This window comes from Pagrus pagrus, assembly GCF_965226575.1.
Source record: "Pagrus pagrus genome assembly, chromosome: 17".
Taxonomy (NCBI): Eukaryota; Metazoa; Chordata; class Actinopteri; order Spariformes; family Sparidae; genus Pagrus; species Pagrus pagrus.
Genome location: NC_140201.1, coordinates 3,673,841 through 3,689,379, shown reverse-complemented (window position 1 = coordinate 3,689,379; position 15,539 = coordinate 3,673,841). Strand labels below are relative to the sequence as shown.

At 45.3% G+C, this 15,539-nt stretch overlaps 1 protein-coding gene across 3 annotated transcripts; it reads left to right on the top strand.

Moving 5' to 3' along the window:
* Window positions 1-1,433: 1,433 nt before the first annotated feature.
* Window positions 1,434-14,016, top strand: LOC311272644 (uncharacterized protein). 3 transcript variants are annotated; one of them, XM_084379207.1, is made up of 3 exons: window positions 1,434-2,034; window positions 2,450-2,549; window positions 8,170-14,016. In XM_084379207.1, exon 3 carries the CDS (start codon window positions 8,624-8,626, stop codon window positions 12,761-12,763), a length of 4,140 nt encoding a protein of 1,379 aa, XP_084235333.1. In that variant the 5' UTR covers window positions 1,434-2,034; window positions 2,450-2,549; window positions 8,170-8,623; the 3' UTR covers window positions 12,764-14,016. The 3 variants fall into 3 exon arrangements, with proteins under 3 accessions (XP_084235333.1, XP_084235335.1, XP_084235334.1); XM_084379208.1 differs by lacking the exon at window positions 1,434-2,034 and adding an exon at window positions 2,131-2,374; XM_084379209.1 differs by lacking the exon at window positions 2,450-2,549.
* The last annotated feature ends 1,523 nt before the right edge of the window (window positions 14,017-15,539 follow it).

Sequence of the window (15,539 nt, the reverse complement as noted above, 5' to 3'; positions counted from 1 at the left end):
GAAGCCTATTTTTGGTATTAAACAGCTTTCGTTTATCTTTGCTAAGATCTCAAATCTCAGTAAGTGTTGAGGTTTAACTGTGGTTTCAGTCGGACGCTGAGAGCAGATGAACATTGAGTTTGTGATGTGTTGTGTTTCTGAATTCAGCCCCTCCTCTCTGTGTTTCTGCACTCAGGGAGCAATTTGAGGCTCCACACAGGGGATCGACACGCCGCATCTCCACTCCCACTAATTTAGCTCAAATTATTAATTCATCAAGTCATTTAATGAAGAAAATGAGGCAGTCACAGGAGGGGATGGCCGTCTACTCGACACCTCACTGACATCTTTGTTAGTGATACGTGATGATGTCGACGCTTCATCAGTATCGGTCGATACGTCGGCTTTGAAATGACAAAAGACAGACGGACTTTAATTATGTTCGACTGACACAAACCGTTTTTTAAAGAGACCTGTGGACATTTCCTGATGTTCCTATGGCAACCAGAACTGGCTCAGGAGGCTGGACCATCTCAGTGACGACCAGAACAGGAACCATGATGTTTTCTGAACCCCAACCAAATGTTTTTTGAAAATTCAACCTAAACAAACGTAAAGTTGCAACATAAAGAAACATTTAGTTTGAAATTATCTCTGTTTTTTCAGGAATGTACTCAGCTAACATTTATCTTGATGATTGGTGTTGATGAGGGAGGTATGCACTCTATTGGGTGCCACTATAGTTTTATAGACTGTAGGTTATTTTATGACATTATGAACTTGTGATGTGGAAAACAGGAGTGAAAGAGCATCTTTACACTAATACAAAGTCAACAAATCAACCAATCAGTACTTTGAGGAAATTCAAAACCTTGTATAATAACCCTTGTATTATAATATGTGGCGGACCCTGCCACCTTTCTAACATCAAACAGCCTTATGTTCCTCTGAGAGCAGCTTGTTTGTATTTTACCTCATTAATATATTAAATATGAAAATTCTGAGTTTGAATGTCTTCCCTTTGAGCCCCATATTTATGTTTTTATTTAGTGTTTTCATGCAGATTATCAACAGAAAAACAAACAACAACAACACGTGTTTATAGACGTTCATGTGCAAAACACTCCTGGAAGTGAAGCCAACGTGCAAAATCTCAGCTTTTCACTTTTCTTTATCTCAACCACACACACACACACACACACACACACACACACACTGTAATGTTATGCAGCATGCGCCGTAATGATATCTTTAATTGACTCATTAACATTTCACACACTTAGTGTGAAAACACACACACACACTCACACACACACTCTCTCTGAGGGGCTTAATGACAGTGTGTGTCAGGCTCGCTGATATCTTTTTTTAATAGTGTGCAAACATGCATGCCCGCGCGCGCACGTACATGCACGCGCAGACACACACAGGGAGCACACACACGCACGCACACACACTGTTTATTCATTCATGAGCAGCATGCCGGATAGAAAGCATATTTTGCAAACGCAGGGGCAGAGGTGGCTGTGAGCGGAGCGGCGGCGGTGTGGTCGCGGCCGGACAGACCGACCCGTGCCTGGCTCTACCCGGAACCATTATGCAGACAGGAAACTACCATTTTAACGCTAGCAGCAGCAGCAGCATCGGAGGAGCCGTCGACTACCGAGGGGGGACACCTAAAACTGACAAGGGCGGAAAACAGCCAGCCGCGGAGAGAAAAGAGGGAAAAACACGACGGGAACACAACAAAGGCGCCGTGCGGGCGAAGACGAGCCGCGGGCCGACGGAGCTGTAGGACGGAGGCGGCAGACAATGGACGTGTCGGAGCAAGGCCAGCGGAAATAGTTTTTGTTAGCGAGTGAAAAGCAGCGGCAGCCCTCCCGGGCCGATGGACAGCCAGGCCTTTCACAGTGTTTTTCCATGGATGAAGAAAAAGGCCCCGCTGACGGGCAGTAGGGACCCCGCTCTCACGGCGCACTCCCCGCTCCATGTTTTCTCACTCTCGCTTCCGTGTGTGTGAGCTTGTTTTCGCAGCCGGTCATCGTGTGCTACAAGGTAAAAAAAAAACAAAAACAAACGCCGCTCACGAGCAAGTAGTATGTTGGCTAATTGTGCTAGCTGCCAATGCTAAGCGAAGCTAACGGCTCAGCTAAGCTGCTAGCAGCGCTAGCGTTCCTGTGTGCAGCTGGGATACCCCCCCTTTTTATGTCTTTTCACTTGTTGTTATCGGTATTATAAATGATATGAAACATATTTTAACTTGATTTAAAACACTTTTCCCGCCGTGAGTGTTTACATTCAGCGCTAATTATGCGAGTTCACGACCGTTAGTGCAACGTTTTGGCAGTTGGTGAACGTTAGCTAGCTGAGTGATTAGGGATGCTAGCAGACGCTGGTGAGTGAGTGAGTGAGTGGTAACAGGCATCTCTACCCGTCTAACCCGCTCGCTCATCGGTACATCTTGTTTCAGGCTGCCGACCTGAGGTCACCGGTTGTCGGTGGAGAAAGCGAACAGTGTCCCCCCCCGCAGCTGCGGTCCAGGCGGGGGCTCCATACCTGTGGATTAGCCGGTAAGACGGAGACAACATGCGATCACACACCTCCAAATTGTCAAACTTAGCGTGATTAGCTTCAGTTCATCACTTGTGCTCTACTCGCAAGTTGCTTGACATTATAAGCATTAACAGTGGGATTAATTCAGGTGCACATGCTGTATTTGAGCTGTCATTACATGCAGTTTGTACAAACTGATGCAGAATCAGCACTCAGACTAACTGTTGACACCACAGTCTGTCTGTCAGTGTGGAAAAAGTTATCTTCAAGTGGGATAAACAGTTTATCAACAGTTTACTGACACATCTGGTCACTTCTGCAGGAGCATCAGCTTTAAAAGTCACTCATGTAACTGTCAGTAGCCATGTAAGGATGCACGATAGGGATGTTATTAAACCGATAACTTTAATTATCTGCTTCTCTTGGCTGATGCACAGGATGTGACGAAAACACAGGTGTTACCGACCACGCCAGGCTTGTTAAGTTACTGTTGATGCAAATAGAAAATCTCATGGCACTGCAGTCACAGTCACAGTCTAATTTTTGATGGCGTGTGAGTATGAAATACGTCAGGAAGTCGTTTTATTCAGTCTGTGGGATTACTGGAACAAGAAGAAACTGTTAGAAGAAGCGTTAATAGGTTAGTATTTGTTTAAATCCAAAGTCCTGCCAAATAGGCGCTTTTGCTTTTCGTTTTGAAAACAAATCCTCTGCCATCATCTTGTCGGTCAGCAGCTCTCCTCGAGGCCTGAACACACCGGGGACATGACACAAATACTCGGCGTCCAATATGTCGCATTAAAACTACTCACACCGAATTTGTGACAGTATGCCCCACATGTCAACGTGCGACACAGGTAAATTATCACATCAAAATGATGCTTGCTGAGCTCCAAGAGAGCCCCAAGGGTCTCTGACCGGCTCACTGACAGGCGGAGAGAGGTCGATTTAATGTGTTAAATCACCGCCGTTACAAACAAACTAATAACGAAGGCAGCGGTAGAGCAGCAATTCACACGTTCTCAAATTACTGTTTTTATCAATGTAGTCTGGTGGATTTGAAGAGAGCACTGATGGATGTAGCAGCTTCGGTTCACCGTCAGTTTATCCAACATATAGCGGCAAACGAGGTTACTCATCCCAAGCCACCGTTGTCAGGTGAATTTTGTGTCCTGTGTCATCTAACACGGGGGGATGACGGACGATAACAATCAACAGGGCCGCCATTTTCATGAGTTGTGACGTGATGTTAGTTTCTAAGACCTTTACTGTCATAACACTGACCACTGTGGCAAGTCTAGCTGATACCAGTAACACAACCGGTCATTTTGTGTTTTAAAAAGAAGTTCCTAACCTGTAGTTTCTGCACACCTGAGGTTAACAAAGGCTCAAATGTAGTGAGCAAAGATTTAATAATCCACAGCTCTAATAAGATATGTTGTGTGAGTACTCGTGGATCCTTCCTCCCTCCTCCTGTTTGTTTTGGCTGTAGTTTCACTGACACAGATAATTAGCCGGTAATGGGATTTATTGGCCGATATATCATCAGCATCAGTTAAACCTACTAACAGCAGAGTATCTTTAAAAAACACCCTCTGCTCCAAATCTTCTCTGAAGTGCCGTCAGGGTCACGGGACATTTTCTGAAACCACAACATTGAGACACATAAAAAGTAAATGTATAATATTACACTGTGATCCAGTTTGCGCTCCCTGTGCTCATGAAGATAGAAAACAGCAGTATGTCATACTTCATTTCACGTGACAGCTTGACAGCTCTGTAATTGCTTCGGTCGTGAGATTCCTGCGACCTGAAAATGGGAGTCAAGGGCGAGAATAGAAACCCCGCTGACAAGTTGTGCATTTTTTCACATGTTGGATAAGAGTGACACTTAAACTCTCAGGGAAAGATGTTTCACAGTTGATTTACTGATGAAGATGTACAGTAGTTGTTGATACGAAGCAGTGCATCTCTAATAGCTGCTGATCAAAGCAGTTGAGGTAGTTTTTCCTTCTTTGTTTCCACCGTAATGTTTAAAACACAAGAAGAAACTTTGTCGTCCAGCTGAAAGTGCCTCGGTAAGTAGGGCTTTAAAAGATCTGCCACAACAGAATTATTTTGTTTGTGGAGCAATTTAACAATCGACCATTCAAACACAACAGAGAAGCTCATTCAGCCGGCGATGCTCCGGACATTTGGCGTCTTGTTACTCAGGAACAGACTCTTACAAACTGTTTGCTGTCCTGATTGTAGCCTCAATCAAATTTTAGGTCCATCACATGAGTTTCTGTGATAATGAGATTCTTGATGACTTGACAAAATAATAACACTTAGTATTTGTCGAGCTCTCCTCGCAGAGTTTTTGGTCCTTGCTGTACTCAACCTGCTCCTTATTGTTGCTGTGTGTGATGGATGACCTCGTTACATCAATATATCAGAATATTACCATTATTACAATAAGATTAGTGCAATGCAGGGGTCGATCGATAACGATTTTAATGGCTGATGCTGATTATTAGAAATCGAGGAGACTGAAAACTGATATTTGGAGCCGATATTCATTTGCATTTAGTTACTTTGTATATTCAGATTATTCAGTGTGTAATGGCGACCTGTTACCAATCAGATATGGTTTTGGGGCGAGACATTGTGCGACAGGATTTACTTTTTAAATTAGTTTATCTTATCAGCAGTTGGACAGAGAAACCACCAATACAGATAATCAAAAATGCTGAATATCGGCCCCAATAATCTGTGTACACGTTGTTCAATTCACTTATTGTTTTCCCTTCTTTGGTTAAAAAGGCTGCTAATCATTTAGCTGCTGATTCCCTGGAAATAAACCAACAAGCAGGGACTTTTTTTTGAAGGTTAAAATAATGTCACGTGAACTTAACACAGATCCTGGTCCCTGTGGTGGAAACGCACCGAGTTCCTCTAAAGGTTTTCAGCCCCTCGGGTGGAAACGCAGCTTTAAGTCCAGACTGGCTCATTAACCTACCAGCTAGTTTCTTGCGTTCACCTGGATGTAACAGGTGTAAATAGTTACCTCAGCAGCCTCATGTCACCCTGCTACTAACTAAAGAATAATTAACAAATCTATGGAGCTGCAGTTTGTGTCCTCAGGGTGAAGCTTGTGTTTTTCTTTATTATATTACATATTTATTATAAAGTAAAGAAAAGTCTGTGTTGTTTTTAAGTTGTTGTTGTTCATCCCAGTGAGGCAAACTGGTAACTGAGCTGAATTTAGATTAATTTGCTTTTGTGCCGAGTAGTTGCTGAGTTTGTTTTGTGGTTTGTGTTTGGGGAGTGTGATTGTTGTAAATGTTACGGTTGACAAATGTTTGTTTTGTCAATTTCAATTTGAAGCTGGCTGCAGCTTCTGGACCGCAGGCCTGACCAGAACGCTCAGAGAATCTGATGTCCAGGATTATCTCAGGAAATCTCCAGCTGTTATCTCCTTGTAGCATTCAGGAGTTTTCCACAGATACAAACCAGCTTTAAGTAGCAGCAGTTTTCAGTATGTTTCAGAGAGAAATCAGCATTTAGTTTTGGTTTTGTCAGTCTTATTTCTGCTGTATTTTGAGTATTTCTTAGACACAGGATGAGCCCACGTCGTCCCTGATGTCGCTCTGCTGAGCTTCAGACTGTACGCAGATGTGACAGCACATATGAGGATGTTTGGCTTCTCTGGTTTCTGTCTCAGGGGAGAGTCGCTCATGTCGAGCGCTCTGTGGAAGGAAGCCACAGGAAGGTCAGAGTGAAGAGCAGAATTAACCCCGGTTTATTAAAAAGATGTGTCACCCAGGCGAGACGGGCGATCGGGAACATACGTCTGATTCAGGGCTTTTATGCTAATGTTTTGGACAGGAAGAAAAGGGCAGGTTATTTCCTACAGTGAAGGAGACGAGCGTCTTTTCTTATCGTAATGTAATCAGATCAACGTCATATTTACTGTCAAGATAGGTGCGTTTTGTCGAAGACCGGTCGTAACCGCTCTACGTGTCCAGTGCTTCACGACTGAGTTACATCAGACACTAGAAATGACACTACACACATCACTTTCTATATTAATAGCAAAGTGCTGCATTCCTCGATGGCCTAACAGTATCGAGCTACCGCTCCGTGTGGTGACCCACATTTGTATGAATACATTTCCTCCCTAATTGTTTATAAAAACCTTGGAGATTGAGACACGGAGCAGGAACATAATCAGGGAAGTTAATGAAAAATGCCAATCAGATTGAATATTTGACAGAAGGGGATTAACTGAGCTTGAATGTTGAGTCTCAGCAGCACGTTTTCCCTCTCTCACACACAAAGACACTGTCCACCAGACCACCTTTTTTTATCTGGCATTTAGCTGTGTGTGTGTGAGTGTGTGTCTTTGTGCGAGTGTGTGTGTGTGTGTGTGTGTGTGTGTGTGTGTGTGTGTGTGTGTGTGTGTGCTCGAGCCGACGGGCAGCCATGTTATCCAGCAGGAGCTGGACAGGAGTCGTGTGGCATTTTGAGCCACCGCTCTCTTTTCTTTTCCCTCTCCAGGCTCTGCTTGTCACACTCGCTACTGTTGAAATGTATCAGCTGCTATCTCCACAATATAAAGTAATAAAAAAAAACCTGTTTTAATAACTGGTTGTTTTGTATATTGTACATTTCAGTTTCATAAATGGAAACCAGTAAATGAAAGTTTGTATGTAGAATTTGCAAATCTTCTTTTTGTTGTTTATTTTTCGTGATTACAACAAAAACATTTACGTGATAAAAACAGTGACACAAAAACACATTTAAAGTTCATTCATCCAGTCTATATATAATACCACGTTTACACCAAAATTAGCGTGTTTATGCAGGTTTTTTTAAACCTTGGTGTTTGACTATTTCATGTTGCTGGGAGACGAGTTTGCCTTCCTGGTTTTATTTCTCCGGGGACGGAAGAGAGAAACAGATCATACAGCTCATCAGACGACATCCAGAAGACGTTAAAACTTGTTTAAAAAGTCGAAATCAATAACGATCTGAATTAGACGCATCCATCGTCTGTCAGTCTTCATTTTCCCGAGAGATTTCAGACTCAGTGACGGACAAAACTGCATCGTGAAAGTGATGTTTATAGGGAGCCAGTCACTGTGCAAATGTAATAATATGTTAAAGCAAAAATAACCTTGTGTATTGCCATGTTTTAATATGCAACATTGAAATACATTCTGGCACAGTTTGCCCATAAAGAAGATTAAAAACTTAAGAAAACACTTCAAAAGTCAAGTTATATGCTTACAGCAGCTGTTGTTTTTTTTATCTGGTTAAACAAACAATCAAATGTAGAGTTTGTGAAAGAAAATACAAAACAGTAGCTGTAACAGTGGGTATTCAGTGTACCTACAGTGGGACATTGTCAACATGCATGTACTCTCAGCCAAACCTGAACTGTTACATTCAGCTGAATCATTAATGTTGTTTATTCAGGAGGCTTCTCCTTTGAGACGTTAAGCATCCTGCATTTTGAGGCACCGAGGGCAAGAAAAGCAGTTCAGTGTTGTTGAACTCTCTGTGCCAAAACTGTTTAGTTTATCTTCTCGGTATCAAGTCACTGAATCACTAACACTGTTGTCTTTTTTTTCCCCTCTTCTCATTTTTCAGGCTGTCCGAAGAACTCCATGAAGGGACAGACGGGCAGTGACGCAGTGGTTCACCCTCCACTGAAGTAACGGACACACTCCACTTCATGGGACTTGCTGACCTTGTTTCGAAAATCAGCACACGGTTATGGAACACTTGAAAGAAACACTACAGACTGTTTTTTTTAGTATAGTTTAGTTTATTGCCTATTTATGACCTTTTTTTGTAACGTCCCACAGAAGCACTTGAATGCTTCGCTCTTGAATGAAGAGTAAACGCATTAGTGAATCATTTATGTGACAAAAACGAGCATCGGCTTTTGATGGATTAAAAGTGGCTTGTTGGAAGTTTGAGGGAGTCACACCTGGACTACCTCTAAAAATCACACCTTGTCACGTTGACAAGGGTCGACTGCTGTTTCCAGCAGTTAAAGACTTTGTGTACGTGGCTTTGCGGCACCTTGCTATATCTGAAGATGTTTCAGTTCAGCAAGTACCCGATGGACATTCTAGAGATGCTAAGTGGACACCAAGCCCACCAGTTCAAAGGGCTTGGATTAGAACGACAACTGAGCCACCAGCAGCAGGTCCAGCTGCAGCATCAGCAGCAGCTCCAACAGCAGCACCAGCCCTCCGCTGACACCTCTGGAAGCCTCCTGTCCGGCCTCGGACTGGGATCCCTCCAGAGTTCTCGGAGTAATGCCTTCGCTGACTCCTCATCGTTATTCGCCAAAATGAGCGCCCCTCCCCCGCCCATCTCCCACCAGAGCCAGTCGTCCTCTTCGTCCCACAGCTCCAGAAAGTCCAGTAAGATGAGCAGCAGTAGCAGCGGGAGTGGGAGCTCGTCGGGGTACCCCCAGTTCCTGCGGCCTTTTCACCCGGCCGAGGCGGCGCTGGCACAGGAGCAGCTCCACTCCGGGATGGGACGTTTTGACTTTGGTGGGAGCAGCAGCGGGGGAAGCGCAGGGGTCATCGGAGGGGTCGTCACACCTGCGCCTCCGCCTCCACCGCTGCATCCAGGTCTCTCTGTCCCCCAGCCTTCCCCTGGTCCCCCCTCATCCTCACCCTCTCCTTCCACGTCTTCAGCCTCCAACAACCCCTCTGGCAGCACTGCAGTCCCCTTAGTCGGCCAGTCTGACCCCCGCAGCCTCCACCAGCAGTTCAGCTGCATGCTTGCGGCTAACCAGTACTTCCTGTCCGGCGTCCCCACCAACAGCAGCCTGGAACAGTTCCTCGTCCAGCAAGGCACTCACAACCACTTGGGTCTGGGTCTGAGCCAAGGGGCCACGGATTCAAACTCGGCCCTGGCCCCTCCTCCAGCCCTCCACTCCTCCCACAGCCACAGCCACACAGCTCCACAGCCTCAGCAGCAACAACAACAGCTGACCCCTCATGCCTTATCTCATCCACACAGCCACACTCACCACCCGCACCCTCTCCACCCGGCCCCCCAGCCTGCCCCACTGGGTGGCTTTGATTTCCAAGGCATTCCAGTCCTTTCCTCTAACCAAATAGCATCACTAATGCAGCAAGAGGCCGGTCTTCCCCTCCCCCTGCCCCTGCACCTGTCGCTCTCTAAAGACGATGCAGGAAAGGCAGGAGACAGCTCGTCTACATCCACGTCAAGTGGAGGGAGCAGGAGGAAAAAAGCGATGGCGGGCTACCTGCCGCAGAGGAAAGCGGACAGTAGTAGCCACAGTCACAGCCATAGCAGCAGCAGTGTTACTAACTGCCACAACAGCAGCTCGAGTGGGCACAGTCAAAGCTCCTCGTCAGGCCTCGTGGGGGGAGGATCTGGGATAAGTGGCATCGGAAGCGAGCCACAGCATTCTTCTCTCCTCTCATCATCATCGCAGTCATCCTCCACTGTCTCCTCCTCTTCGTCTGCCCCTCCTTCCTCTAACTCCACCTCTGTGCTTGTAGCCAACGGTAGCCAACAGTTGTCCAAATCCCGAGAAAGCCACAGTAATAGTTCATCTGGCCAGCCCGAACCAGAACCTCTTTACCACTGTGGCGAATGTGGTAAAACCTTCACTCACCTCTCCAGCCTTCGAAGGCATCTCCGCAGCCACGGCCTGACACCAGAAAGCCAAAGCAGGAAGTCGGACTGTAACTCCCCCAGCCCAGAGAGGATATTCTGCTGTGGTGAGTGTGGGAAAAGATTTAAAAAGAGGGGTCATCTTATCCAACATAGTGTCACCCACTCAGAAAACCGGCCTTTTGTCTGCAACATCTGCCAAAAGTCCTTCAACCGTCGAGAGTCGCTTACAAGACACGAGAAGATTCACGACGAGAAGCCTTTTCGATGCCCGGCCTGCGGGCGTTGCTTCCGTGAGAGCACCTCTCTCCTCAATCATGCTGCTTCGGGTGCCTGTGGAAAACCTCCTCGGAGTTCAAAAAACCGGACTGGCACTGGAAGGAGTGCCTCATCCAACCCCAGCAGCAGTAAGATGGGAAGCAGTGGAGACAGGGTAGGAATTTCAAATGATGCAGCACCAATGGCAAATGACAAGTATGCAACAGATTATTCTAGAAATCGCTACCAGAACCAGTCATCCTACAACAGCGTGGTTGACGACTACAGACGCTCACAATCACAATCGTCTCTGTACCCCTCAGACAGTACGCTAGCCAGTGACATGAACAACCAAACTTTACGGAAGGCCCCTTTAGCCCCAACTCTTCATCCCCATCCTCAGAGCCAGCAACATCACCACCACCACCCACCGCAGCAGCAACAACAACAGCCCCACCTCCCCCTCTCCTCCCTATTGGATGATTCGGAGGATGAGGTCACCAGCAGTGCGATGTCGGCCATCGCTGCTGCAGCTGCAGCCTCCTGTGATATAAACACAGAAAGCCGGGAAGGAGAGAGGAGGGATATCATCGGAGGCCTGCTGGGGGGGTTGGGGTTTAACATGGGTGGACCTTCATCAACATCCAGCCTCAACGGTTCCACCATGCCTTTAACCCACCCCAGCCAGCCCCACACGAAGCCCAGGAGGCCGAGGAAGCCCAGAGAGAAAAGGGACCCAAGCAGCATCGTCAGGAGAAGAAGGAGCCCGGCTCCTCCGGGGGACGGCTCAGAGCGGCCGTATTGCTGTCAGATCTGTGGCAAACGCTTCCGGAGGGCAGAGACCCTGCGGCGCCACAACCGCGTCCACACGGGGGAGAAGCCCCACGCCTGTGACGTCTGTGGTAAAATGTTCCGCGAGCCTTTCCACCTCACCAAGCACCTCACCGTGCACTCTGGTCAAAAAAACTACAAATGCAACCTGTGTGGGAAGATGTTTGCCTATGCACAGAGTCTGGTGAGACACGGGAAGCTGCATAGAAGAGGAGAGATCGACAACCAGGGGAGGAGAGTCAAAGGTGCTGCTGCTGCTGCCGCCATCAGTCAAGTCGCCAGCTCAGGGACCTCTGACTACTTCTCATCCTGCTCCCAAGGAGAGAAGTCTCCAACACATGGCACCCCCTCTCAGAGGCTTTATACCTGCACCGTGTGCTGGAAATCCTTCCGCCACTACTTCCATTTGACGGCACATCAACAGACTGTCCATGGCGGCGGAGTCGGGTTGGAAAAGTCCTTTCGTTGTGAAGTCTGCGGCAAAGCCTTCGCCTACTCCAACAGCCTAGTACGCCACAAGTTGTCTCAGCATGGCCTGGACCGAAACGGCCAGCGTGTCAACCAGTCCCAACCCACCGGATACTCACCGCTCTTCTATGACTCTGGATCAGGTCCCAACTATGCCGGGTCATCGCACATGCATCAAGGGGCCGCTGGGCAGCAACAACAACCACAACAACCGCAACAACCGCAACAACAACAACCGCAGCAGCAGCAGCAGCAACAGCAGCAGCAGCAGCAGCAGCAGCAGCAGCAGCTGCAACACCCTTTTCAGTACCGCTCAAAAAACTTCCAAAAAAGGCATGGGCAAACAAGAAAGCACCGAAAAAAAAAAAGGCGAGTAGTGATCCACAGCATCATGAGAGACGGAAAGCTGGTGGGCGTCCCCCTGAGTAAAGACACCCGCAGGAAGCTGCTGATGCTGAGGAAGAGGAGAGGCAAACTGCAAGCACAGCTCAACAAAAAAAAGATGCTGGCCCAGCTGAGGGTAAAGGGCGGCGTGATGAAGGTAAAGTCGTGGTCTGGAGGTGCGGTCAGAGTCACCGGGCTCACTTCAATGGACATCCCCATCAAGCGATTCCCCTGCCCCATCTGCCCCAGCACCACGTACGCCAAGCAGGGTTCTCTGCTGGTCCACTACGCCACCAGGCACCCGCCAAGAAACTCAGGCCGCCACGCCCGTCTGCGGTGCCAGGTGTGTGGGAGACGCACCAGCTCATTACACAAAGCCTTGAAACACAGGGGCCGGCATCTAAAACAAGCTGCATTCCAGTGCCGCAAATGCCGACACCGCTTCTGGAACCCGGTGCTTCTGGCCCGCCACAAGTTCTGCTGTCGGGGGCCAACGACCAGCAGCGGGGGTGGCGCCTGGGGACTGGTGAAGCCGTCACACGACCAGTCAGATAGTGACCATTCACCGGTTCAGCTAGCGGTCCCAGTTCTGGTCCAGCCTGAGAGATCAACAGTTCTGACTGAATACAGTCAGTAAAAAAAACAGTTTTCTAGACTAGAATGTTTTTATGTTTATTTTTTTTAAATAATCCAAGAAGCAAGCAAGAGCTAGCAAGTTTTTAACAGAAAAGACGGGAGGATGGGGAGGGTTAGTGTAACTACTGTAATATCCCCACACCCCTCCCAGTCCTAACGTACTACAGCAGAGGTGGTTGATAAATTAACGTGGACTTCAAAAGGCCCAAAATCAGAACCACCCTCAATATCTGCCCGCCCCCCCTTCGCCTCAGGTGGAGGAAGTTTAGACCACGTGACGATTTTAGTAGCACCTGTTTGACAAATGCATTAATCCAGCGTCCTTTCCATCATCCTTTTTTATTTTTAATCTTCCCTTTAGCAGTGTTTGCGCATAAATATGGATTGGATGCCTATTGTAGAAGTGAGGTACCTTTTAGTACCGATTTATTTTTTCAAATTGTTTTCACATTATTCACAGTTAAACAGTATAGTCCGTGTCTCTTGCTCTGTATGTGTTTATTTGTTACCCCAGTGGAGAATCTCTCACCCTTTTTATAAAGAGATCTGCCCTCAAGATAAATTAATCTTTAAAGAAAAAGAAAAATCCTGACCCGACAGTCTAAGAGTTCTTATTAAATCGGTAAAGGGTCTCTCTGTCACAAAAAAGGCAATTCCTGGTTGATGTGCTAAAGTGACCGGAGGAGGAGAAAAAAGGAGTTGGGACAAAACAGAAAAGTGTTGGTGAACTTGTTTTTAATGTACACTACTTTTGTCATTGTTTAAAGAGGCGTGGACGGAGAGAAAACACGACTCGAACTGTTAATGTGTTCAGGATTTGAAAAGGACAACAGAAATAACCGGAGTGTACTGTACAATTGGTATTATATTTTATTATATATTGATTATTTGCTGTTTTTTACTCCAAGTATCATTTCTTTTATCATTGTTGGTATTGTACGGGTGGGAGGGATCGAGTCGGGGACTATCTTTGTAAAACAGCGGGGTGAGTATATGTATCGATGTGATATTTTTTTCCCCTTCCTGTACCTCTTTTACCCAACTCCCTAAAAGCCACAGTTATGCCCAATTTTTGTAACAAAAGCGTGTACACATAGTTCATTACTTAGGTTCTGTCCAGACGTGTTTTTTCTTTTTTTTTTTTCCTGTAAAACTAAAACATGTAATATTATTACTAAATTACTATCCTTTTCTTTGCCTAAAAGTGAGTTGTTGAAAACCCTCAAATCAATAAAAAAAAAATCTGAAACGTTACGTCCACTGTCGGTTTATGTGAAAAATCTGGAAACTCCACACTAAGAAATAATAATCATGTTTGTACCTCCTAAACAGAGGTAATAAAAACGCTGCAAGGTTTTTATTTTATGTCCTTAATTTTCTTGGTTCCCAGGAAAAAAAATATCTACAACTCCAATTCCTAAAATGTTGAATGTTGTAAATAAAAACAGAAAGCAAAAGATTTGCAAATTCTTTTTTTTGACCTATATTTAATGTTCAAACTGATAAACTTTGTTGTTTTTGTAAATATAAACTCTATGAATTGTATGTTTGCAACATGCAAAGTGAGTGTGAGTGTAATTCTCACACCCTTGCACAGTTTTGGTCGTAGCTGGTGTGTTTTTCTTTTAATTTGCTCTGCAGCCACTAAAACAGGGATTATTTGTCACCTCTGTCTTCTAAAAGTCTATAAATGGTTTCTTTTCTCATCCTAGGGAGAAATTTTATCCAACATCTGTCAGACTTGCTGATGCTGAAATCAAAAGGGCTGTCAAGGTTTTATCAGAGTTTCATTTTTGAACTGAACTTGTTGAACTTGTTTTAATCTGGAGGTTAACCAACAGCGGTGAGTTCAAAGATGGTCGGTTTAACCAAACCACATGAAAAAACATGCTAACTTCCCCTTAGTGGTGTGTAAGACAGCTGCGGTTTTATTCATGATATCCGCTTCTCAAGTTTCTGCCTAACCACACCAAAACAATGAAGGTGAATGTGAATTAATGCTTTAAAGCTTCGGAAAACTGCAATCTGATTAAACTCAACAGCTTTTTCCTCACAAACTGTTTCATAGATGTTCAGGATCACTCACTGACAACTGTTCTCATTATTACCTCACTTTACTGAAGAAATAGTCCCAGTGTAAGAACTGTTGATAGCATGTTTTTCACTTGAGGCGCTTGAGTAGAAGAATGAAGTATTAGAAAATGGAATAACTAAAAATACAAGTAAATATCCTGAGTTACTTTCTGCTGTGATCAGTATCAGATCAGAGACGGTTAGTAACGGTATAAAGTTAGAAATGGTCAGTGCTGTAAAAAGTACCTGAAGTCATACTTGAGTAAAAGTAAAGATATCATGTCAAAATATTACTTTGGTAAAAGTGAAAGTCGCCCATATGAATAGTACTCGAGTAAAAGTATCTGATATTACATGTAGCTTATATGAAATGAAGAACACGAGCCCTCAAAACTTCACAATTTTACTTGAGTACTGTGCTTGAGTAGATTTACTAAGTTACATTCCATCACTGCTTTTACTGAAGGAAGTACTCAAAATTGTACTTACTTTACTGAAGTAAAAGTAACAACTACACTGTAAAAATACTCCATTACAAAGTCCTGCATTCAAAAACCTTCCTGAAGTAAAATAACAAATAAATGTAATGGAGTAAAAAGAACAATATTTGCTTTAAAAAATGTGGTGAGGTGGAAGTATAAAGTAACACAACATGGAAATATCCGTAAAAATAGAATACCTCAAAATTGTACTTGAATGTAGTA